This window comes from Echinops telfairi, unplaced genomic scaffold (assembly GCF_000313985.2).
Source record: "Echinops telfairi isolate 266 unplaced genomic scaffold, ASM31398v2 ScPeMD7_7463;HRSCAF=8501, whole genome shotgun sequence".
Lineage (NCBI taxonomy): Eukaryota > Metazoa > Chordata > Mammalia > Afrosoricida > Tenrecidae > Echinops > Echinops telfairi.
Window position 1 is genome coordinate 8,119,511 of NW_022111363.1, and position 23,659 is coordinate 8,143,169.

A 23,659-nucleotide genomic window follows, 5' to 3' on the forward strand; every position below is an offset into this window, starting at 1 on the left:
CCGCAGGGTAGGTTAAAGCACCATTATGACTCAGCACCGCTCCCCCCTCAGCAGCTCCTCCGGCACAAGGGCACTGGCAAGTGAGCTTCCAAGGGACAAATCACTTGGCACAAACAGTCCCCGGGAAGGGAGGCACCGGGAGGAAAGATTCCCAGGACACCAGACTATTCGAGTGGCATCTCCGTGGGGTCCTGCGTGCCCCTCTCCAGCCAGCCCGGGCTCCCCGGGGTGAGGGCACACAGCCCTTGTCTAGTCTGAACTGGGGCCCCCGTCCCCCACGAGAGCATGCGCACAGCTTCTGTCCCCTCTGCCTGTCCCTCCCCAACCACCCGGTCACAATGCCGGGAAGAGGGGTGCCACCTGGGCAAAGGGGCTCGCACCTGCCGCCCATGAGCCCTTGGACAGAGCCTAAACAGGAGAGACCAGGCAGGAGACTGACTGCAGGCAGCCTGTAGGCTTCCAGAAAAGTGGGTGCAGGAGCAATCCGCATTTATTAAACACCATCTGTATGCCAGGCGGCTGTGTGACATTTACCCTTAACATTCATTCTCTTAGTTAATCCTCCAAAAAGAAATTGAGTCGATACCACCTGTACTTACAATTAAATTCGTGTAACAAAGGGAGTCTGCAGGAAAAGAGTCTGTCCCCAAGTGGGGAAGGAAGGGGCGATGATCACCTGTCAGAGGTAGGAACGAATACCCTCCTTCCACAGGGGAGGAGCCTGAGGCTCAGAGAGGTCCCACTGTTCCTCCAAGATCACACGGTGCCAAGGCGGGTACCCACCTTTCTTCCACTTTGTCACCCAGCCTCCCAGGTAGGGGAGAAAAGTCAAGCCCACCATGAATCACAACACACAGACCAGTTGTGCCCAGAGGTAACATCGGGGAAAGCAAGCCTGGCACACAGAAAGAGGAAGGATCACTTCTGGCTGGGGTGGGGGACCACTGCGGAAGGAGGGGGGCAATGACCCCGGGCAGACGGAATAGACGGAAGCAGGTTCTGACCTCTGCAACCGGGAACAGGTCAAGCCAACCTTGAGTCTGGCTAGAGGCCTGGACGGAAGGCAGCCAGGGGCCATGAGGAACTCGGGGTGCTGGGGCTGAGCTAGCAAGAGGGCGAGGGCGCGTGAACAAGGGGCTGGCCGAGGATGACACGAGCTACATGTCCCCACCGCAGGGTTGGAGACCCCACCGGGGTCGGGAGCAGGGAGGACTGACTGGGTTCTTGGGCGGGTGGAGTGAGCTCTTACCACCACGTGAGCTCTGAGTGCAATGCTGAGCAGCAGCAGAGGGTGCGTTCAGAAAGCGGCCCAGAGAGGAGCGGAGTGCTGGCGTGAGGGGCTCAGTGGACAAACTCACAGGGGGCTCTGTGAGAAGGCGGCCTGGGACTGAGCAGCTGGGCAGTGCCTGGATCTGGGAGAGGGAAGACCAAGAAGTGAGGGGAGACTCCTCAGAGTCCTTTAGGAAAAGCTAGGAAGGCCAGGACGACAGATAGCATTTCCCACGGGCTCCGGCGAGTGGAAACCCACCCATCGCACTTAGATGACCGTGCACACCATGGTCTGGGCCATGGATGGGGTGGACACTGACAGACAGGATGCTTCTGCTGTAAGGTGATGAGAACATGTCCGGGGTGACAGAAAGGAGAGGTCGGCAAAAGCAGTCGACTTTTATGAAATGCCACCTGTGTGTCAGGCATCGCGTGCGCATGCCTTTAGCACGCATTCTCTCACCTAGTCCTGACAAGAAGATGTCTGGTGAGCTAGTCATACCAGCATTTGCACATGCCAAACTGCGGTGGGGAAGACAAAGCTGCCCACGTTGCCGACAGGGCAGGAACCCCAACTCCGTCTTATCTCCGAAGCCCATGCCCTTTCCCTAGATGCTAAACTGCCCGCTGAGACGGTGAGGGACACCCTGCAAAATGGGCCCAGCCTCACAAAGATGGCGAGGATGGCTGTGTTGCATTCTGTGGTCCTCGGGCCATTGTGAGTGGCAACCACACAAAGCCGCCTGCCGGGATCGGACGCCTGAGACCACCCGGAGAAGGAACAAGAAAGGCCGGCAGGTGGACACATGCATGCAAAGCAAGAGCAAGTGGGATCACCTCTTTCTGGTGTGCCTGACAGCACGCGCAGTCAGACACACGGCGTCAGCCACGTCTGCCCGCACTGCCCGGTGGAACTGATCACACCCTTCCAATCCTGCTGCCATCGCCATCCTCCTCCTCCTCCTTTTCCGAACGATTCCACCACCACCATCTGAAACTCACCGACCCCCTCAGCTTCTCACCGAAACGTTCGTTCGCGCCGCCGGCTCCAATCTGACCTCACGTAAGAGGATTCTTTAAAAGGGGCACCATGCTCCTAGAAAGTGGGCTTGCCAAACTGCAACTCAGTTCGTACAAGATGTCAGGGGGTAGTTGGGGTGCAAAGTATATAACTTAGTTCCGGGTAATAGTTGTGGGGTTTCATCCTGCCTCAAAGGTTCTCGAAAGTCTGGGATCCACTGAGCACTTGACATTCAGTTCCCAGCTGTTGTCCTTTTGATCAGGATTCTAGAAGGTGATCTTCTTCTATCTGAGAAAAAAGACACACACACACACACACACACACACACACACGGCTGAAAGGCAAGGAGTCTGAAGGGAACAGTGGCCCTGGCAAGTGGATGGTGAAGCCTTAGCAGCTCCTCGGCCTTGCAGCAGCAGCGGCAGCACACCGGCCATGTTCTTCCCTCCACTGAGGTCTGCTGGGAAGGCTGGAGGGCAGGCACCTCTCCCCTTTCCACGCCTCCTGGGGCAAAACAGCTTTGCTTGCATCTTCCAGTCAAAACATGAGCGAAAATATCAGCAGCCAACCCCACTAGAATCGGATAAAATTAACTTGCAAAAAGGAAAAAAACCCAGCATGCTATAACTAGCTTTGTGTTCCAACCTTTCTATATCTATTTAATTAAAGGCTCCCGTGTAATGTGAACCCAATAGTCAGATTCATTAGACAGCGAGAACCTAATTCTACCACTGCTCTGCTAATGAAACTGCAGACGACGTTGGAAGGTAGACGACACAGGGCACTGGGTGCCCACGCTGCCCTGGGAAACTCAGGAGCATGAGGGTAGGGGTGCTCCGTGACCCTGGAGGGAGCAGCCCCGTTGAACACTTCTTTCACAGGCCAGGTGGGCCAAGGCCCTGGCCAGCACAGTCAGTTCTGAGTTGGGGGCTGGAGGCGACAGAAGGCTCCCAGACGGGGCCCATCAGGGCATCATCACCTACCTGAATGAGCCAGTAAATGCATTCTCAGTCGCAAGCTATCCAGGAAGCGCTTCCCACAGAGCTCACACCCGTATGTCTTCATCCCACTGTGCAGCTTCCTGCGGGAGAAAGGAAAGGAGAGGTTGCTGCTGCTCTGGCCACACAGGAGGAAGACTCAAGCCCTGCCCGGGCTGAGGCCAACTCTCAGAAGGGAGAGGGAGCACAGGGTGCTGGAGATGGGCACCGATGGAGACCTATCCTCGGGTCCTCGAAAGCCTCACTGTCCCCTTCCCCATGGACATGAAGAGGCCGCCCGCCCGTTGCTGGTCTGCTTCCAGGAGGCACATCCTCCTGCCATCCCTACTGTGGCACAGGCCAGACCACAGCCAACCAGAGCAGTAGACCGTTGGTCGGAACCACCCAGGGGCACTCCAGAAGGCTGGCCTGGCAGTCTGCCCCACGAGGCCATCACCAATGGATCGATTCTGCTCTGCATGTGAGGGGTTGCCATCATGAGTCAGAGGTGACTCTACTGGACTAACAACAACAGCATGTGAGCCGAAATCGGGGTCAAAGAGCCAATACCCCCCAAGAATCTGCAGACGCATGTGCTCACGGCCGAGCGAGCACAGAAGATGTTGTAAGACAGGCTTACCTTGGTCCCAGCACTACCCTTACTGTGCTGAGTGTTCTTATGACCTTCCCCCCCCACACACCCACACACTAGATGATTAGGCTCAGGAAGACCGCTCCTCTGTTTTCTCTCATATCCCCAGAGCCACTACAGAGACGAGCACTCGTGGGGTGCTAAGAAGCTTCTCCACGAACAGATGTATTTATGGACACAAGTCACTCTTCCTGCCATTTCTTTGAACTGCCAAGATTCTCCAGCACTACCCTTCCCCACATGCTCCAGCGTGGCAAGGGTCTTGATGTCTCTCGCCGGGGGTTCAGCCCTGCCGTGAGGATGGATTGGAAGGAAGTGGGTAACATCCTTCTCCAAGTCAAGGATGGCAGCCACCGCACTGACTTTGCCCATTCCTCCCAGCGCCTTGTTCCGCTTCACCATGCCCGCAGTTCTGTGAGCTGGGCTGAGCACCGTATCATCCCTGAGCGGGAGGAGAGCTGCCATCAACTGCTCACCCGCCCGGCCTGCAAGACGACTTGGATCCTGACTCCCAAGCAAGACCTCTTCCACCAGACACCCTGCTCAGCCACGAGTCAGCAATGGGAGTCCCTCAGATGCCAGGAAGCATGCATACAAGGCGGGCGGTGAGCACTGGGAAGAGGGCCTGGGTGCGCCGGCTGGAGTGTGGGCTGTCTGGCCAAGAACACTGCCTGTCCTCCCCCAACCCCCAACTCCTGTTCTCAGGGAGTTCTTATGAGCTATCGCAGGGAGGGAGCCAGCCTCCACCTCCGCCCCAGCCTCTGAGCAGAGCCCCCAGAAACAATGGGGCGGGCAAAGGCAGCCAGAGACAGGATTCCGGCGAGGGTGGAGGGTCAAGCAGGAGAGAAGACAGGCCGTCTCAGAGCAAACCACATCTTGCGATCAGCATGTTGACGTGTTGGGACCATCGTAAAAAGGTCGGAGAACTGGTACTGGTGCGAGATAAAATCGAGGGCAGAGAGATGGGGTGCCATTATCCACTCAAGTTGGGAGTATCCAGACCTAGGCTCAGTGCTAGGGACCAGGAAAAGGAGCCGAGCCACCCACTGAGTGGGTGCCCTCCAGATCCCAACAGGAGAACTCAGCAGGGTGTCAAAATCATGCTGTGCCCCCTGGGGGCTTTCCTGGAGACCATGGTGGCCTGAAGACAGCACACAGTGTCTCCTTGGCTGCCAGCCTCCCAGCAGAGATCACGCCCAAGCCTCCGCACAGAGTCTTTCCCAACCACGCTGTTTTCCTTGTGTTCCTTGGAACCCTGTGCCAGAGACAAGTGATTTCTCAAACACACATACACACACCCTCCTCCACGGCGGTCGTGCACTCCCGTTCCCACCCCCCATCATCTGATGCCTATCCATGACTGATCGATCCAAATTGAGAAATATGAAGTCTTTACTATAAATACATTTCACAACGCTGGGCGCTGGCGCACGTACTAAAAGCTTTTTGGGTGGAGTATATTTTTAAATATGCATCCGACCATGTGAGTGCATATGCCCACTGCGTGCGGGCGCACGTGAGCGCGCACGCGCGCGCGCACACGATAACGGAGTATCCCTACCACTTTCCCAAGCATGACAGATGTTGGCTTTTCCAAAAGGCATTCCCAAGGGCACTAATGGTCCAGCGTGTGACCCACGCACACCCACTCGTGGGCAGGTCTGGAACAGGTCAGTTGTATTTCTATCCCTTTCTCGTGGCGACTTGCTCGCTCCCCAGGATGTCCGGGAGGGAGGCTGTCAGGAGAAGCAGGCGCACAGATGCCGATTCGGATTTGTTTACCAAACAGTTTCTAGTGTGACCAGTCCTCAGATGGCAGGAGTCCTCATTAGTCTAAGCTCCTCCTGTCGGGTTCCCACTTCTCCCCAGGTTTTGGTCTAAAACCTTTTTTTAAAAAAATATAACAGTGGTCTCATACACTACCTGTCCCTGTGTGACTGACTAACTGCACTCAGTATATTGTCCTCCAAATCCGTCCATGTCATGAGCCATGCCCCCTTGTCCTGATGCTGTGACAAGGCGTGGTGAACACAAGAAGAACTAGGCCCAACTCCAGAGATGCATGCCTGTTAAAGTCACCTAGCCCACCAGCCTGAGTGTCTTGTCTTTAGTCATGGTTATCTGACTGGTAGTGAAAGAAACTACCAGAACTTATCACCGATCTTTCCTGGGATCCACTCTGTTGTCTGCGTTTCCCAGGCTTCGCAAACATGAGTTCCCTACCTTGCCCAATCCTCGGGGTCAGGAACACTGCCCTACAACTGACTCACTAATGCAACACCGGGACAGGCGGCCAGAGACGAGCATGAAGTCCACGAGATCCCACAGGTAGTAAAGGGCAAAGGCCCTGCCGCCCTGGCAGAGGAGCCTGCGCCAGCACCCAAAGTTCAACAGGGAAAAGGCGACAACACGCCTGGGGGTCGGGCAGAGCCAGGGCTGGTTTACCCTCGTCGTTAAAGACTGTGCAGGTGCCCACGGAGAAGGCCCTGAGTACGGTCAAGGGAGCTGGCTGCCTGCAGGCTCTCTGAGGCACAGCCTGTAGAACGGCTTTTTAAAAATAAAGTTCCAGTACGTCTCTGGAACAAAAGGACAAACTTCTATGAACTCCTGGTCTGTCGCCCCTTAGGCCACAACTGCCTTCCCTCAGCCCCCCTCTTCCAACCCCGGGCAAAGCCATTCCTCAGAATGGAAATCGGCCGGCTTCCTTGCTCGTGACCACACCCATCCACATCTTCCCGGTCCGGTCCTCTTTTCACAAGGCAGAACTGCCCTGGCCATCGAGGCCTCGGCCTCCACTGTGACCCGGGGGAGGATGACAGCTGGTAGTACGTTCACGGCTTCCTGCAGACTCCTGGGGCCAGCCGTAGTTTTCACACTCTTTCCTCCCAAAGAGGCCGTGCTGGACACCACTGTGAAAGTTCTAGCATGCCCCTGCACCTCTGTCCACAACTCAGGCGAGTCTCCACCCGCTTCCCCCAGATGGTTCCTGTCCCAACCACCCATTCTTGGGGATCAGACTCGAGTTCTCCACCATCTCCAGGGGTGAACGACCGACAGATCACACCTGACGCGGTTTGTCAACTCGTGTCGGGTGTAACAAACTTTCACTACTGTTCAAAAAGACATAAGCAAAAAATGAACTAAGAGGTTTCTATCTGTCTTCTTAAGGGAATAGAATCATCACAAGACATTAAAACTAAGCTCATCTGACCACTTTTTCAAGTAAAGGGAGATGGAGACCTATTCCCTTGCACCCCGATTCTCAACCATGCAACTCTTATTAGTTAAATCAAGCTGGCAGTTAAATCAAGCTCGTCAGACCATGTTGGTGCCATTCTGGATCGGTTCAAAGCTGTGTCGATATTTCCTTTTTTCGTAGAGCCTCGTTTACAAGGATTACCCAATGCTACTGAAGAAATACCCTTCTCAAAGTGGGATGTCCATCATCCCATCCATTGGTGTCCTATCGCAGTGACTTGCATGTTGCTAGGATGCTGGAGACAATGCCACTAATGTTTCTAGTAGAGGCAGGACCCACCCAAGGGCGGGCAGATTTCGGCAGAGCTTCTAGACCAAGGCAAGCTAGACAGAAAGGCCTGGGCATCTACTTTGGAAAACCAGTCAATGAAAACCCTACAGATCGATCACAGATTACCGGCTGAGTCTCCACCTCACTTTGGACGCAGGTGGAAGGGCTGTCCCTGGAGAGGAACTCAAGTGTGGTCAGTGGAGGGCCAGTGAAGGAGAGGGACGTTCTGACACAGTGGCGGCACAATGGACCGGAGGGCACCAATGACGTGAAGCTGGGGCAGGCCCTGGCCTCGTTTGACTCTGTTATCCGTGTGGTTACCACGAGCTGGCGGCAACTCGACAGCAACGAAGGTGTGTGTGGGCGTGGGGTGCAGGCGGTCCCCCGTCCAGACAATGACTCCCAGTTCAGCAGCTTCCTGGGCTCAGCACCCGGACTCTGTCCTGACGGCTCCTAAGGACCATCCGCGAAGTGCTCGTGAAGGTGTCGTGGCAATAGGAAGCCTGAGCTCCAGACCACCCTCGGGATAAGGCTTCACCCCCTAGCCCACTTAGGACAGCAACAGCAAAGGGAATGGCTGCACGGGCAGACTCCGCCAGACGGAGTCCTCAGCCTCCTGATACAGCCGACCCCACTGCCGCTTCCTGTGGCGGGGTGGCCAGACCACATGGACTCTGCTGAGGAGCAGCTCCGCCCAATCCTATCCCAGGCAGCTGAGCCCTTGCGGAGGAGAGTCTGGCTAGGGGGCGGGCTGAGTGAAGCATCAGAGCCCACGGGGAAAAGCTGGCCCTGCTGCTAGTCTGAGAGACGGGGGCTGAAGGCTTGGCATTTCTTCCCACGTCCCTACACCCCGAGACCAGGGGCACAGATGGAACAGATCATGAGGAAGCTTTAGAAAGAGGACATAGTTGTAGTAACTAAAGTGCAGTCCTCCTTTACTCTCCTCTTGGGGAGGTGAAATTGCCTGGCCTGCAAGTTCCCTTGGGTCGGCCCAGGGTTGGGACTAGGGCCTGTAATCTGGGAACACAAGTCAAGGGAGCTCCAGAGTCAGACTATGTACTGCCCTCTCCCATCCTTGAACGAGTACAAATAAAGTGGGGAATCCGCATTACGAGTGTTGTTGACCAGTACTCTGTCCTTGCTCTCAGCTTCCCTACCTCCATTCCCTGACCCACCACTCAGCCCAAGCCTCCCAGAAAGCCTTCCGAACTCCCTTCATCCTTGATCTGAGGCTTTGTCACATGCACTCACCCCAGTCTGTAGGAATTGTGCCTTCTGATCCCATGGCCACCAAACTGGCCCCACCAAGTGCTTCTATGGGTTACCTAGAGGACAAGGAACAGGGGATCTAAGCCGCGGTCTGAATGACCCTCCTATCCCAAAGGCTGCCTCCCACCTGGGAATCAATACTCTCCATAAATGTCCACTGATCCTAAGGCCTCAACCACCATGCCAACCTCCTCACTTCCTCAGGCCCTGGTCCACCAGACCTGCTGGGCCTGGCCTTCACCCAGCCCGGCGGGGCTCAGTCTTGGAAACCCCCACTGGCTCCTAAGCCTGGTAGCTCAGTCCCCTGTCTGCGCAGAAACAGAACTGGAATGGGGAGAGCTTCCTTCACCGATGAGGCCCTTCTTTTACCTCCAGCCCCTCACACGTCACACCTCCACCTGCAGGGTGCATTGATCTTTTCCTTCAAATGACCAGAAGGGCGAACAGCCAAAGGCATGCTGGGCTCTAACGTTTACAGTAAGAGGAGGGCAGATGAAAAGCTACTAGGCTATCTGTCAGGCCTTTACTGCATCTTCTGGGAGGTAGCAGGGTATTGGCATATCCCATTCAATCTCCTGTCGCTTTTACACAAGTGTTTTCGTGGAGAAGGAATCTCCCATATAATCCTATGCTACCATTGGCCTCCAGCCTAGCCAGAGCTGACCACACAGAAGGCATTTGGGATACTCAGGGAATCATGTTCCTTAATTCTTAAGAATGACATCATAGCATCCCAAGAAGCATCTCTCCAGGTCACCAACAGTGACAGAGTCCAGGCTAGGCCGGGCACTCGTCCTGCATCTTTCTGTTCCATATTCCAGGAACCTTTCGAAGGCCCCTCATCCTTTCTTGGAAGACCACGTGCACGATGCAGGATGCGGCCATTATTCTCAGTTTCCCCCAAACGACAAGCTCCATGAGAATCACATTGCAGAATCACCGTGCCTTCCAAGCCCTCACACAGCAGAGCAGACCAAAGACAAGCCATTGCCAGTGAAGCAACTGCCAACTACCCCAAGACAGTGGGTGAACTAATGGCAAAACCCAGCCCTGGCAGGACCCATACCCACAGGAGAGGCTTGGTACACCAGGGAGGGCAGATAAAAGAAGCTAGTCTTGGCTGGGGAGAGGGGTCATTTTTTTCTCAAGGCGTGAGGGATAGTATCCTCGTGTTCAGTATTTTTTTTTTAATGTTGAGATTAGACAGTCATTTCACAAGCTTTGAATGCTTAGCTGATATTACCACAAATTATCTTTCTAGCAATAGAGTTCGCTGCTCCCTGCCTAGTCAATATTAATAAACATTACTGAATGCTTTTACAACACAATTTATTTTTTAATACAGCTCTTTATGTATGCTATAAAATAAATATACCAATAAAAGGCAAGGATTTTCAAACAACAAATTAAAAAGATGAAGAGGGGCAGGAGTAGCAGTTAATGCCTGAGATGCTGCAGGTTAGGGGTACACGCAGGGTGCCTCTCTGCTGGGGAACCAGCTCAGCGAGGCTGTGAGAAATGGTGGCTACGTGGCTGCTTTGAAACCTTGAAAAGCGAGGTGGAGGAAAAACCGAAGAAGCCGTATTTTCTCAAAAATCATCTAGCTCACGAGCGTGGTCTATTGACTGAATCCCAGGGTGCTGCAAGCAACTAACATACTTGGCTGTGAACCGATGGCAGGTGGGAGGTTCGAGTCTACCCAGAGGCACTTCAGAAGGCAGGCTTGGCAGTCGACTTCTAATCGGACTAAAGTCAACTGTGTGTGTGTGTGTGTGTGTAGTGCAACCTTGAGGAGCCAGAACCCAACAGAACCCCCTCGTAATACGTTGTTGAGTGTCACACACTTTCTGCCTTTACCCAGGTGCAGTCTGGCCACTCTTCTCTCGGTTCAGCGGGAAACACTGGCGTTTTCCTTCTTTGAGAGGTCCCTGCCGTATACCAGTTCCCCTTCTGCAGGCTGCACGGGGCTGACTGGCACTCCACACTGGAAGCCAGAGATTGGTTTTAGCTCCAGCTCTGCCAGGAACGGCCACACGACCGTGGCCAAACCACTAGCTCCAGATGTCACTTTACATCCTCGCAACTTTTTATTTCAATCGTTTTATTAGGGGCTCATACAACTCTTATCACAATCCATACACACATCAATTGTGTAAAGCGCATTTGTACATTCATTGCCCTCATCATTCTCAAAACATTTGCTCTCCACTTAAGCCCCTGGCATCAGCTCCTCTATTTTTCCCCTCCCTCCCCGCTCCCCCCTCCCTCATGAGCCTTTGATAATTTATAAATTATTATTTTGTCATATCTTGCCCTGTCCGACGTCTCCCTTCACCCACTTTTCTGTTGTCTGTTCCCCAGGGAGGAGGTCACATATAGTTCCTTGTAATCGGTTCCCTCTTTCCAACCCACTCTCCCGCTACCCTCCCAGTATCGCCACTCACACCACTGGTCCTGAAGGGATCATCCGCCCTGGATTCCCTATGTTTCCAGTTCCTGTCTACCAGTGTATATCCCCTGGTCTAGCCAGACTTGCAAGGTAGAATTGGGATCGTGATAGTGGCAGGGAGGAAGCATTTAGGAACTAGAGGAAAGTTGTACTTTTCATCGTTGCTATATCGCACCCTGACTGGCTGGTCTCCTCCCCGAGACCCCTCTGCAAGGGGATGTCCAGTGGCCTACAAATGGGCTTTGGGTCTCCACTCCGCACTTCCCCGCTCATTTGCTATGGTAAGATTTTTTGTTCTGATGATGCCTGATCCCTTTGCCGCCTTGTGATCACCCAGGCCGGTGTGCTTCTTCCATGTGGGCTTTGTTGCTTCTGAGGGTTGCACTGGATACTTGTTCCAGTTTTTCCCAAACTGGTTTGCAAAACTGAGCAGCCAGGGGGCTACCATGAGCCTGGACTAGCTGGACAGAAATCTCCCGAAACCGAGGACTCATACTTGGATTTCCATCTTTCCATTCCGTGCATTTTTGTCAAATCAAAGAACAAACAAATGAGAGGAAATTCAACTCAACGAGGTCAAAGGTAGAGGTGGGAAAACTCATCCTCTCTGTGAGAGGCCGGTGGACTAGAGAAACAAATCCTGTGACACCGTCTATGTATAAGAAAGAGCCTCACATAGAGTGACTATACATCAAGAAAACATCCCAGCCCACTCCAACTTAAGTCCATTAAATCTGATACTCATCCCTAAGTCCCCCTCCAGGCCCATGCAGCCACATGCAATGACGCAGAATGCAGAAAGTGCATTGTGCGGTGGCGGTGGGTGCTAAGTCCTGTGGATCCGAGGTCAGTGGGGATGTGGCAGGGCTCCAGCAGCTCTCTGGGTGGCCTGCAAGCCGGAAGGTCAAGGCAGAGGGAGAGAGGGAGGTATTTTGGGGCCTTCTTATGAACAGGCCATTCCCACAGGAGGCACCATCAGGCTGCGGCCTGATCGACGAGTTGAAGACCACCCCTACACTTTGCTGTATCTTCAAGTTGACACGAAATTATGTAACGACCACACCTTCTACCAATAGGAGTCCCTGGGGGACACCGAAAGGGAAGCCGTAGGCTGCTGACAGACCCACCCCAGACCCACCCAAAGGCCCCTCGGAAGAAAAGCCTGACAACCTGATGCCAAAGGGCCAGGCTCCGAAACTTAGGAGAGCACATCTACTCTGCACACACGGGGTTGCACTGGGGGGTTTGTCTTTTGGTTTTACACACACACACATTTCACCAGTACAAAAAGAGCTGTCCATCTCGTCCGAAAGAGATGCCTCATGAGGTTCTGAAAGAGAAAACAAGCCGCACGTCCTTCCTCGGCCAGGGATCAGGCTCACTGAAGTGCGGGCCGAGCGGTCTTGAACCTTGGAAACTCGAGGAAGGGCCATGGCATTTCCTGCCGCCGTGACCACACCACGTACAGTAAGCCCAGCCCGGGCTGCCTCAGAGCACCGGGAGACCATGTCCGAAGGGACAAAGGGACATGCTAATCTCCCTGCAGCAAAGGCTCAGAGATGGAGCTTCATGGCAACGGAGCACCAGGAGGCCCCCGGCTGTTACGTAACCAGGCCTTTGTTTTAAAATACCGAGTTCTCCTAAGTCATTTATTTGAACTATCTCCATCAACAAATTTCACCAAGAACAAAAGTTTTTCATTTGTGTGCGGGGCTATAGGATGATCTTATCGCACACAATCTCATACAGTCTCTTTCAGCAAGGTCTTAGCCTGCTTATCTGCGAAGTTCCTGGTAGCCAAATATGATTGAAATGTTCTATTTATGCTCACTGGATTAAGGAGATGTTGCAAAACTGCACAAAAACCCTGGCCGATGTAAGCAAGGTATTACAGCCTGGGCAGTTAAGATCTGACAGGGAAAGGATCAATACACACATTTGGAGTTTGCTTTTCTTCCTTTCTTTCTCTCCCTTTTTTTTTAAGAAACCAGGAACCTTGTGCTTTCAGAAAAGGGAAAAGAGTGAACTATCAGGTGACCTGCAGCTTCTCGGAGCTTGTTTCAGACCCAGCACGTGAGGCGGGCTTGCTGCTGGCAGCTCTGGGGAAAGCACAACAAATCCCGAACACCCCCTCCAGACCCTAATAGGCCCTAGAAGGGCATTCAGCAACTGTCATGCAAAAACAGGCTTTCCTTGTTTTTCCTCCCTGCCTTCCACGGGTTTTGACCTGTGCCGAGAGCCAGTTCCCGTGGGAGGGTTCCCAAATCTAGAGGAGGAACTTCCTGTTATCTCCCTGCTTTCCCCGAGTGCTTGTGGGGAGGACCAGAGACATCTTGGGCTCTTGGCTGTCTGAGCTCTTTGGACACATCCCCACTTTCCCCAAAACCGCACACACCGCCATCGAGTTCGTCTCAACTCACGGTGACTCTAGGGGACAAGGTAGAGCTGCCTCTGAGGGCCTGTGAGATTGTGGGGTAGCGAGCCTCTGCTAAGCTCCTGGTTAGCAGCCCACTGTGGAACCACGATGCCACCAGGGCTCCAAATATCACCTTCAATGCCACAGATGAGCCAGGGCTCCTCCAAGGCTGTTGAGAGTACTAAGTGCTCAGCTGCGTAACGGAAAGGTTAGTGGTTCAAACCCACCAGTCGCTCCTTGGGAAAAAGACCTGCTGCCGCAAGAAGAAAGCCTCTGGGGTGGCTCTCCGCTGTCTTAGAGCCGATAGGAGTCAGGGTCAAAAGGAAGGTCCTTGGGAATGAAATCGTTCTGAAAACCTTCTTGAGGCGTATTGCCTCATTCTTTCTGCTTGACTACACTGAAAATTAAATTACTTTCCTACGTGGGTTCGGAGCTTTAGAGCCATCCTTCAAAGCATCAGTTATGAATGCAAGATAAGAGAGTGGGTAGATTAACCTGTATAGACATTAAATCACATTGTGAAATTTATTGTCATTATAACAAAGGAAAAAGCAAAACCAAATAGATAGTAGCTTCTTTATTGGCTCTTTTTCCCTTTCAGCTAGAGAACAATGGTGTGTGTGTGTGTGTGTGTGTGTGTGTGTGTGTGTGTGTGTGTTTTAAAAAAGCATAAAGCACTTTGGTGATGCTGTGTGCAAGGCCCTGGGCTGCTAAGCTGCCAGGTTGGCAGTTCAAACCTACCCACAGACCCGTAGGAGAGAGATGAGGCTAGGGATCTGCACTGGGAAACTGTATTCACACTCACTGTGAGTCAGAATTGACTGGAAGGCTGTGAGTCAGTAAGAGAAAGTCGCCCTGGTGGCACAGTGGTTAAGCACTCCACTGCTAACCGAGAGGTAGAGAGTTCAGACCCACCAGCTGTCTTCGAGAGAAAGATCTGACAATATTTCTGTAGATTTATACCCTTCGAACCCTACGGGGCACTGCTTAGCTGCTCTTTGGGGTCACCAGTCAGTGGGAACTGACAACAGCAATGATTAATGAGAGAGAAGCAAGAACAGAGCCCCCTAAGAAAGAGGTGTCCCGAGCAGAGCAGCAGGCTCCACACCCAGGTGGTGTCTCACGGATGCTTGATGACTTCCGAACTAGTCCTCTATGGTTCTCACCCTCATTAGGCACCTACTGTGTACCCTGCTCTGGAAAAGTAAGACTGGCCTTGACCCACAGTCTCTCTAGGTAGTTTCTGCATCAACACTACTCTCTACAGTTGCACTTGACTGGTTGTCTTTGTGCACCGAACATAATTTGCATTTATATATTTGGACCTTTGCTCACAATCTATCCCTCTACTAAGGAGTCCACTGGTGCCAGGATGTCAACACCAGGCTACTAGCTGCAGTTCACATGGACCAGCTGTTCCCCAAGTAAAAGATGAGGCTGCTGCTTCCCATAAAGATTTACAGACTCAGAAGCCCTAGACAGAGTTGCTCTGAGTTGGTATCAGCTTGGTGGCAGTGGGTTTGGGTTTATAGCTCTACTAGACAGCAAACGGAGGAGCCCTGGTGGCATAGTAGTTACACATTGCGCTGCTAATTGCAAGGTCAGCAGTTCGAAACCACCAGCCACTCTGCAGGAGAAAGGGCCTTCTACTCCCACAAAGAGTTTCCATCTCAGAAACTGACAGAGTCCTATGGGAACACTAGAAGCGGACCTCAACTTGACGGCAATGAGTTTGCTCTTGTCTGTTCGTAGACAGGAAATGACAAGAGTGCCTGGTGTAGAGCAGACATTCAACACATTTTATTACACGGTAGCTTCCTAGAGATAGTATCCACATGCCATTAAATGCCCCCTTTCAACAACAACAACAACAAAACCCACAGATGTGCATCATTTCACTCAACACGTCCGGTGCGGTGTGGTTCCAGTTGATGGCTCTCAGTGACACCCTGTGTGTCTGCAATCCCAGTCCCGAATTCCCACAGGTACTGATCTCGGAGCCACCAGACTGAGAGCCGGAAGCGCCCCGGTCGTCCACTGCTCCTGTATTACGGTTCGTGGCACTGCCTTTGCATGCTGTAAGTGATAACCAGTGAGCCTGGCGAGCCGGCGCACGGTGGTGAGACAGTTTGGGTAGAGGGCACGGGAGACAAGACGTGATGCGAAGGACCTCACCAATGAGACGGGATTGCATGTGCTGACACCGACGAACGAGTGTATGCTCCACATGCGTGTGCTCACCAACATGTGACACATGAAACAAGAAGGAAGCAAAAAGTAAACAAGGACGATCCCCCACACGTCGCTGATTATTAACCCCCATGCTGTGGTATGATCACTGCTGTGGCTTCTGCCGACTCCTGACTTCGGGGGCCCCGCGGGGGGGCAGACTAGAATCGCTCCGGGGGGACTTCCAAGGCAGTGACCTTCCAGTAGTGGTGACCTTCCAGCAGCAGGCTGCCAGACCTTTCTTGCGCAGCACTTCTGAATGGGTTCAAACCGCCAACCTTTCAGCCACTTAACCGTTTGCACTGCCCGGTCACCCTTCTCATATCATAAATACTCTTTTAGTAGGACATAAAAAATGATCTTTACCTGACACAGACATGCGATCACGGAAAACATGAAAACGAGCCAGGATAAAATGCCAAATTAAATGAAACAGAGAGCATCGACGCAAGATAAAATGCCAAATTGAAATCTCGCCATCTTCGAGGTAATTCTGCAAACATTTAAACTTGGAAGATGAACTGGCCTGTCCGAGAGTCTTGACCTGTGTTTCACGGCAAATATCCGGGCCTGGAAAACTTCCTTCCACCTGGTGTGGGTTCTGGTGGAAAATTCACCCTTTGAATGTGCATAATTCACTGGGTTTCCGCGCATTCACGGGGTTGTTCCAAAATTAAAACAAAACAAAAGATGCAGCCAACCCACTCTCTCTAAGTCAGTTCTGACTCACAATGACCCTCACGCGGGGGTTTTGAGACTTTATGGGAGCAGGATCTCACCTTTCTTCCAAGAGGAGTGGATGGATTTGAACCACTGGCTTGGTGGCTGGCAGCTCAATGCCCAATGTATAGAAAAAACACACACTGAGGTATGTGTTTGGCTGCTAAGTGTAAGATGAGCAGTTCAAAACCACCAGCCCCTCTGTGGGAGAAAGATGAGGCTCTCTGCTCCCATGAAGACTGACCACCGTCCCAGAAACCCACAGGCGGCAGTTCCACTCTGTCTTAAGAGGGTTGCTGGGCGTCAAAATTGACTTCGCAGTGAGTTTGGTCTTGATTACCCATTAGCAGTCACTCCCCATTCCTCCCCGTCATTAGTCACTGGCATCTACCCTCTGCCTCAATAGATTTGCCTACTCTGGACAATGCTTATGAAGGGACTCACACAACACACATCCCATTTCACTTAGCACGCTAGGTTCCAGGTCCACCCTAGAACAGGAGACGGTGCTCATTCTGTTTGGCCGTCACATGATATTCCACCATAAGGACCTAACACCCTCTGTTCTCCCACGCCTCCATTGAGGGCGCTTGAGCAGTTGACACCCTGGCTGTTGTGAACGAAGTGGGCTGCTTTCTGTGAATATCCAAGGACAGATGAGTTTTGGGGCTTCTGAATGGCAGGTAACATCGTGTTCAGTCTTTTTTGCGCAATGACCAGACCCCTTTTCCAAAGCAGCTGCCCCATTTTCTATACCCACGAGCACGTAGGAGGGTCCCAAATTCTCAACACATTTCTAGGCTACACAAGTACGTGAGTAACAATTTCTGTGAAAGCCTAGATAATGCCTAAGGCTTTTCGGGTCAACCAGCATTTCCTCTGTAGACATGAGGTGCGGCACTCAGGTTTAAACAGAAACCCCCAAAATGCCATTTGGATCATCCCGGAGAAAGAACCCAATGAAACGTGACGGCAGCAACGTCTTGTCCTTACAGCTCCCTTTTGACCCACTTTGAATGTATTCTGGGTTTTTGCTACTTTCTGCTTTCTTTTCGACTCTGGGTTTTCTCTGTTTTATTTGGTCACTGTTACTGGACCCCCGTCTGGTCTTTGTCTGCTTTCTCGATAGGGAAGTCAGGGTGAGTGGATCTATGTAGACAGCAACCTGGGGACACGAAGCAGAGGTGGGCAGGGTGGGGATAGGGAGCAGTGGGCACCAGAAGAAAGAAAATGCTCCCAAGTGGATCGTGGTGGTGAAAGTATAACCCTTCTGAGGATGACTGAACTATTGGATCGTATGATAACTATAGCTCAATAAAACCATTTACAAAAAAAGAAATGAAAATACCAAATAACTACAACAGGGTCCTACCATCACAGTGACTTTAACTCCAACCCTCCTCCAACTTGAGTATGAGGGTCTGAGCAGGGTTCTGGGTCAATGGTAACAGACTTTGATTGGGTCGAAGCAGAGAAGACTTTCAGGTCTATGATGAGGCATTTGAACACGTCCCTCACAATTCTGAGAGTGTCCCTGGCCAACCTTCGGACACAGACAGACCCACGCACTGGAACCTTCTGAAAACATGGAGCTTATGCGTGTGGGCAGGGGGTTTCCCAGAGCAGGCTGCGGGGAGACCGTCAGTTAAGTGTTCCCCAAACTGCCCCTGCAGTTTGCCCTGCCCCTTCTCTGTCCTCCGGTTAAAAGAGGGGCAGCCGTATTCCTTTCGGCACAGCCTCTTTGCAAAGAACAAACAAAGACGGCTGGGCCCCAGCAAGGCCCCTTGCAAGCTGCAGGTAATTAAAACAGCCTACAAATGCCCCAGCAGAAAGCACTTCAAAGACACAGCCAGCCCAGCCATGGCCAGTCAAGTCTGTGTGGTGTAAAAATTATGAGTTTTCCCAACGGGGAGCTTTGTGTGAAAAGGACAGGAGTTGGTGGCCAGGGGAGGGTGAGCCACACAGCAGATCTTTACAATGGGTGTTGGTGCCCAGTGTGTGCGTGCCGTGTCTGTGTGTGTGGCACGCGCACTCACAGGGGAGAGGGGGGACGCATTTATCAAAGCCCAGACAGTTCAAGCGTGTGGGCACGGAGATAAAAAGGGAAATAAAATAAAAGTAGCAAATATGCATCCTCCACACACACCCCATCCCACCCCCTCAGCCCCGCGGTGGACCTCGTTTTCATGGGGAGAAGTACCAGGCTGCTGGCTGGCTCACATGCTCCCCTGGCCCCTACTGAGCAGGCAGGAAGTCTAACACCCCAGCCCGGGCAAAGCAATGGCTCTCAGAATGGGCACTTGCTTTCAGCCTCGCGGCGAGACACATACGCGCCCACAGCAGACTGCACACTACACCAACGGAACGCACAGGGATGACGAAACGGTGGCTACTCCTAAGGTTGGCCCTGGATGCGCGGGCTCCTCCACGCTTCCGGAACTGGAGAGTCCGCGGCCCAATGGACCAGAACACTGCCAGGTCTTGTACCCGCCCCCCAATCATGAGTGATGGTTGGGACCAATGAGGTTCATGGGGGGTTGTACCAGCTGACTTTCCGACGCAGATCCCCAGGCCTTTCTTGCTAGTCTGTCTCAGCCGGGAAGTTCCAGGGAAGCCTGTGCAGCAGCACAGTGCCACTCCAGATCCTGTCTCCCAGGGAAGGTGAGGAGTAGGCCCCTGGGCCCCCACCGCCATGTGCTCCGATGACGTGATGTGAGGTTCACGTGCGTGACACCAGGGCCACCCACTGCAGCCTCCATGCCCAGGGACACCCATCTCTGCTTTGATGACACCGGACCCAGAAACACAGGCCGGCACCCGCGCACGCGCACACACTCACACACACATACACACGTGACTGTGGCAGCTTCTTGAAAGAAACTGAGCTATGACTCCTGTATTTTCTAACATTCTGCCTGAGGTAGCCTGGTACCCACAAAGTGGCATCTTGCCAGGCAGGAGCACAAGTATCATGCCTAGGCTCCTTCTCTGGCCCTCCCCTCCTCTCCACTCCCCAAACGGACCCTCTAGTTTACCCTGCTCTTTTGCAAGTGCCTATCTGCCTGTCCTAATGGCCCTGGGTTTGTATTGGGGGTCAACGTGCTTGACGGCTCATCAAGGGGCTGGACGGTCAAGTCTTCCTGGAGGTGCCACGGCTGAGAGGCCTGGCACTCTGCAGCTGAGACGCAGCCCTTGGGCAACCCGAGGAATGCAGATCTATTCTGACACACAGGTGGTCACCATGTATGGGGCATCGACTCCCCGGTGACTGGTCTCTGCTGCTCCAATCAGATGGGGAGCTATCCAGTGGAAGGTTCTCGCCCCATCCCTCTCCATAGGCCCAAGCTTTAAGAGCAAGTATGAGTAGGGAGGCAAGTCTTGACCCGTCTTAACCCTGTGGGTAATGAGTGAACCAGGGCCCGGATGTGGCACACCGTCTTGCTCAGGGCCTGGTACCGGGCTACCTGACCCTCCAGCAGCCAGTCAAGCGTCCACTGGCTCCTCTGGAGGACCAGCCCCTGCAGAGAGGAGGAGGGGGCCCATGCTCACTAAAGGCAGCAGAGAAACCACTTCAGCTGGTGGCTGTATTTCCCCATAAACCGGACCTGCCCTGCCCGACTCACTTACTCCTCCTGACATGGCTGGCTTTAAGCCCACACATAAAAATGTCCTTTGCTATTTTTATTTAATGAGCTTTCATTTTCCTCCCCCTTCATTGTAAATGAGAAAGGAAAGCCCACCTCCTAATGGGGATGGGGGAGAGGAGGCAAAGTGGAATCTTTTTAAGCTGGGTCATAACTTCACGAGAAGCTTTCTCGACAACCTCCCCCACCCCGCCCCACCCCCACCAAGCCCCCTCTTCCAAGTCCCAGCACCCCTACGCCCGCCCTGCGGCCTGCCTTCCCACCATTCTGAACAAGATGCATGGATTTTGGACATTTGATTACTTTTGAGTATATATTTTTTCCCTCAAATAGACTGAATACAATGGTTAGGAAATGTGACAGAAAACTATTCTGAGCCATTTATTGCCTTAATACCCACCTTTGTCCAACAGGCAGTTTTGACAACAGCGATAAATTCCAAATTTATGTCAACAGAGCATATGTTGAACACCTCATTTCTGAGCTAAAGCGGCATGCTGCCTTATAAATCACCGTTCTGTTTGAAATGAAAGTAGATTACAGGCCTGTGTTATTGAGCAGTTAGGGCTATAGTCATATAAATCAGAACTTTTAACTCTAGGCAATCCGTTGTGCAATTAACTAAAGGGTACTTTGTCATTCCAAGGTTTGTGCACAGACTTGGCAGGGCACAGAGCTAGCGGGAAAAAGGGTGGGCGGGAAGAAAGTTTCTAGACCACAGGAAGGGAGGTTTGAGGGCACTGTCCACTGTCCCCCCCACCCCCAGGGCTTTAGCCCCCAATCACCATGGCCACCACAGCCTCTGCCATACACACAACACCCGCGTGCCTTTATCAGTCAGCAAGGCACCTCCAGAAGCCCACGTGGCTTCTCACTCATTCATTAAGCATTTCCTGTGCACAAATCAGATGTGGATGGCTGTCTCTGGTGCCTGGACGACACAGGAGACACAGAGGCGATAACACAAAACACAAGCAAGCATATTAAAACGTGCCCAGAGAAAGATCCCCGGGAATGTTCACACAGAACACCCGCGGCACACCCTTCTGTGTATTTCCGGGTGTGATCTCAATCAATCTCCGAGCAACCCTATGGGGCAGGCATGATGTGCGATTTGTTTTGTTGAGAAGGAAACTGAGGTGCAGTGACACAACAATCGCACACGGTGGCAGAGCCATTCGCTCACTGCTTTTGTTGTTGTTGTTGTTTTTAAGAACGTAGACGGTGATGCCGCTCCCTGTCTGCAAGCTACAGGTCTCTCACTTACTAGCTCTTTGAGACTGGAGGGCTGAGTCTCAGTTTTCTCATCTGTCAAGTGGGATAGTAATAAGGCTATGATTATATACATGCATGGTATCATCCCGACCGGAGAGGGCAAATAAATGTCACTGTGAATATAAACTTAGTGAGCCCAGTGTCTTGGACATAGCGAGGGGAGTAAACGCTGGCTGGCCCAAGGCTAAAAGGAACAGAGATCGATCCTTGTCTCCCAGCCAATGTATCAGCTCACTGGTAGGAAAAGACAGACAGGGAATCTTTCTTTGCTACCACAGACGTTGTGTGGATGCGAGCTAGGATGTCAGGAAGAAGTAACGAATGCTATGGGCGTACAGAAGATGCACAGAGCGGTGGTGGACGTTGTGCCTGGAGACCCAGAGTCCTGGGGGCCCTGTGGTTTAAGCACAGGGCCGCTAACCTCCCAGCCCCATCACAGGATGACAATAAGGCTGACTGTCCCCGTCAAGGGTTACAGTCTCAGGAACACCAGGCAGGGGCTCTCGGAGTCTGAATCACCCCCAAATGTTTTGCTTTTTCTGAGTGGCTCAAGATGGTTTGAGGATGGGGTTAGACTACGCTAGTTCTTGCAGGGGCTTGGCAAGCACTCGGGAGTTCGACGTAGCACATGAGGGATTAATCCCATTCTCTCCAAGAATGGAAAGCCCTTGGACAGGGAGAGGGCTCTGTGGACTTGGATCTCACAGCGGCCATCATGGAGCAGCCACGGAGACCCTCCATGGGAAAACAGAGGTGCTGGGGGTGGGAGGCCCCGTGTGGACGGGAAGCACGGAACCAGAAGGGCAGGAAGAAGTGCTTGGAGGAGAAGGGCATTTCCAAAGACAACAGCTGAGTCAGCCTTTCAGGACAAAGTGCCAGCGCACAGCCTCACGCCCAAGTACCACTGCCACATGTCTGCCAAGGTCACTCTGTTCCCTGGGGTCCATAGGAGTCAGCATAGCTTCAACAGCCGCGGGCTGGTTGAGTTGGTTTGGTTTTGGGTTAAGAAGATACAAGAGGAAGGAGAGAGACAGAGACAGGCCGAGAGAAAGGAGGGAAGGAGGGAGAAGGAGCAAGAGAGAAGAACAAACCGTCTTTATGGGGCACAGGCACCTGACTCCACGGACTTACAAGTTCCTGGGGCAGGAAATGCCTAAGAGCCCTTGCTCCAGTTTGCCGCCTTGCAGGAACCACTCGTTATAATGGAGACGGAGGCCAGAACTGTGCAGCAATGGAGTCAGGCAGTTTCACTTGGTCCTCCCCACCCCCAAGGGGCGCATCACCCTCAGGAGGCTTGCACACTTGGGTTCCTCTTCTTGCTCGTGAGCCCCGTCCGGTTGAGAATCCACTGGCTACTGATTTGACAGAGTAAAGGATATAACAAAAGCAGAGGGCAGCAACAGGGAGCCTGGAGGCGTATGATCTAGATGAAAAGATGAGACAACACACAGAATAGCACAGTGTAGGAGCTTCTCCTGACTGCCACTGCAGCTTCAGGGTCAGTGGGAATTGCAAGTTCAGAGGCTTCCCTGAGGAGGTGGGCCCAAAGCTGGGCTCAGAGGACTCCCTGGTAGAGACAGAGGAGAGGAGAGGGCGTTTCAGAGAGGCTCGGAGAAGCAGGAGCAAAGGGAGGCCCACGGACAGGCGTAGGTGCATACTGCGGAGTATATGACGCGCGTGTCAGGCGACGTGGATGGCTCGGGGATAGTAGTCTCACCTTCCTTCCATGCAGGAGACTCAAGTTCAACTCCCCTCAGAGACAGCTGCCACTCATCTGCCCCAGTGGAGACCTGCATGATGCTGTGATGCTGGATGATGTTCCGTAGCGCTTCCAAGCCTAAGGTGCACTAAGAAGAAAGGGCTGGTGACCTCCTCCCCCAAACAGACCGAGGAGGATGCTCGATGGAGCACAATGGTCCAGTCCATAACCAGCTACGGGAGAGGTGCAACACTGCGCTTCACTGTGCGTGGGGTAGCCACGTGTCGAAGGCCCTGACAATATGAAATGGCTTTAGACCAGAAAACGGATGGGGCAGGGGTGGGCTTGAAAAGCAAGCAAAGAGGGAGCCATTTAGGTCTTGAGTGGGGAGAGGAGAGGCACGAGGGTCTTCGCAGTTCAAGAGCACACATCTGACAGGCTTTGGAAGCCTCCGACGGATACCCTTCCTCTCGTGACAGATGGCACTGGAGAACATCTGGCCCTGGAGAC

The 23,659-nt window shown here is 52.9% G+C and overlaps 1 protein-coding gene across 2 annotated transcripts in view; it reads right to left on the bottom strand.

Annotated features, from left to right (window-relative positions):
- ZBTB16 (zinc finger and BTB domain containing 16) overlaps positions 1 to 23,659 on the bottom strand; it is a 235,015-nt gene that overhangs the window by 113,123 nt on the left and 98,233 nt on the right. For both annotated transcript variants that reach the window (XM_045283603.1, XM_004712813.3), the window contains one exon: positions 3,274 to 3,371. In XM_045283603.1, the coding sequence (XP_045139538.1) occupies positions 3,274 to 3,371 (98 nt within the window). The remainder of the gene's footprint in view (positions 1 to 3,273; positions 3,372 to 23,659) is intronic.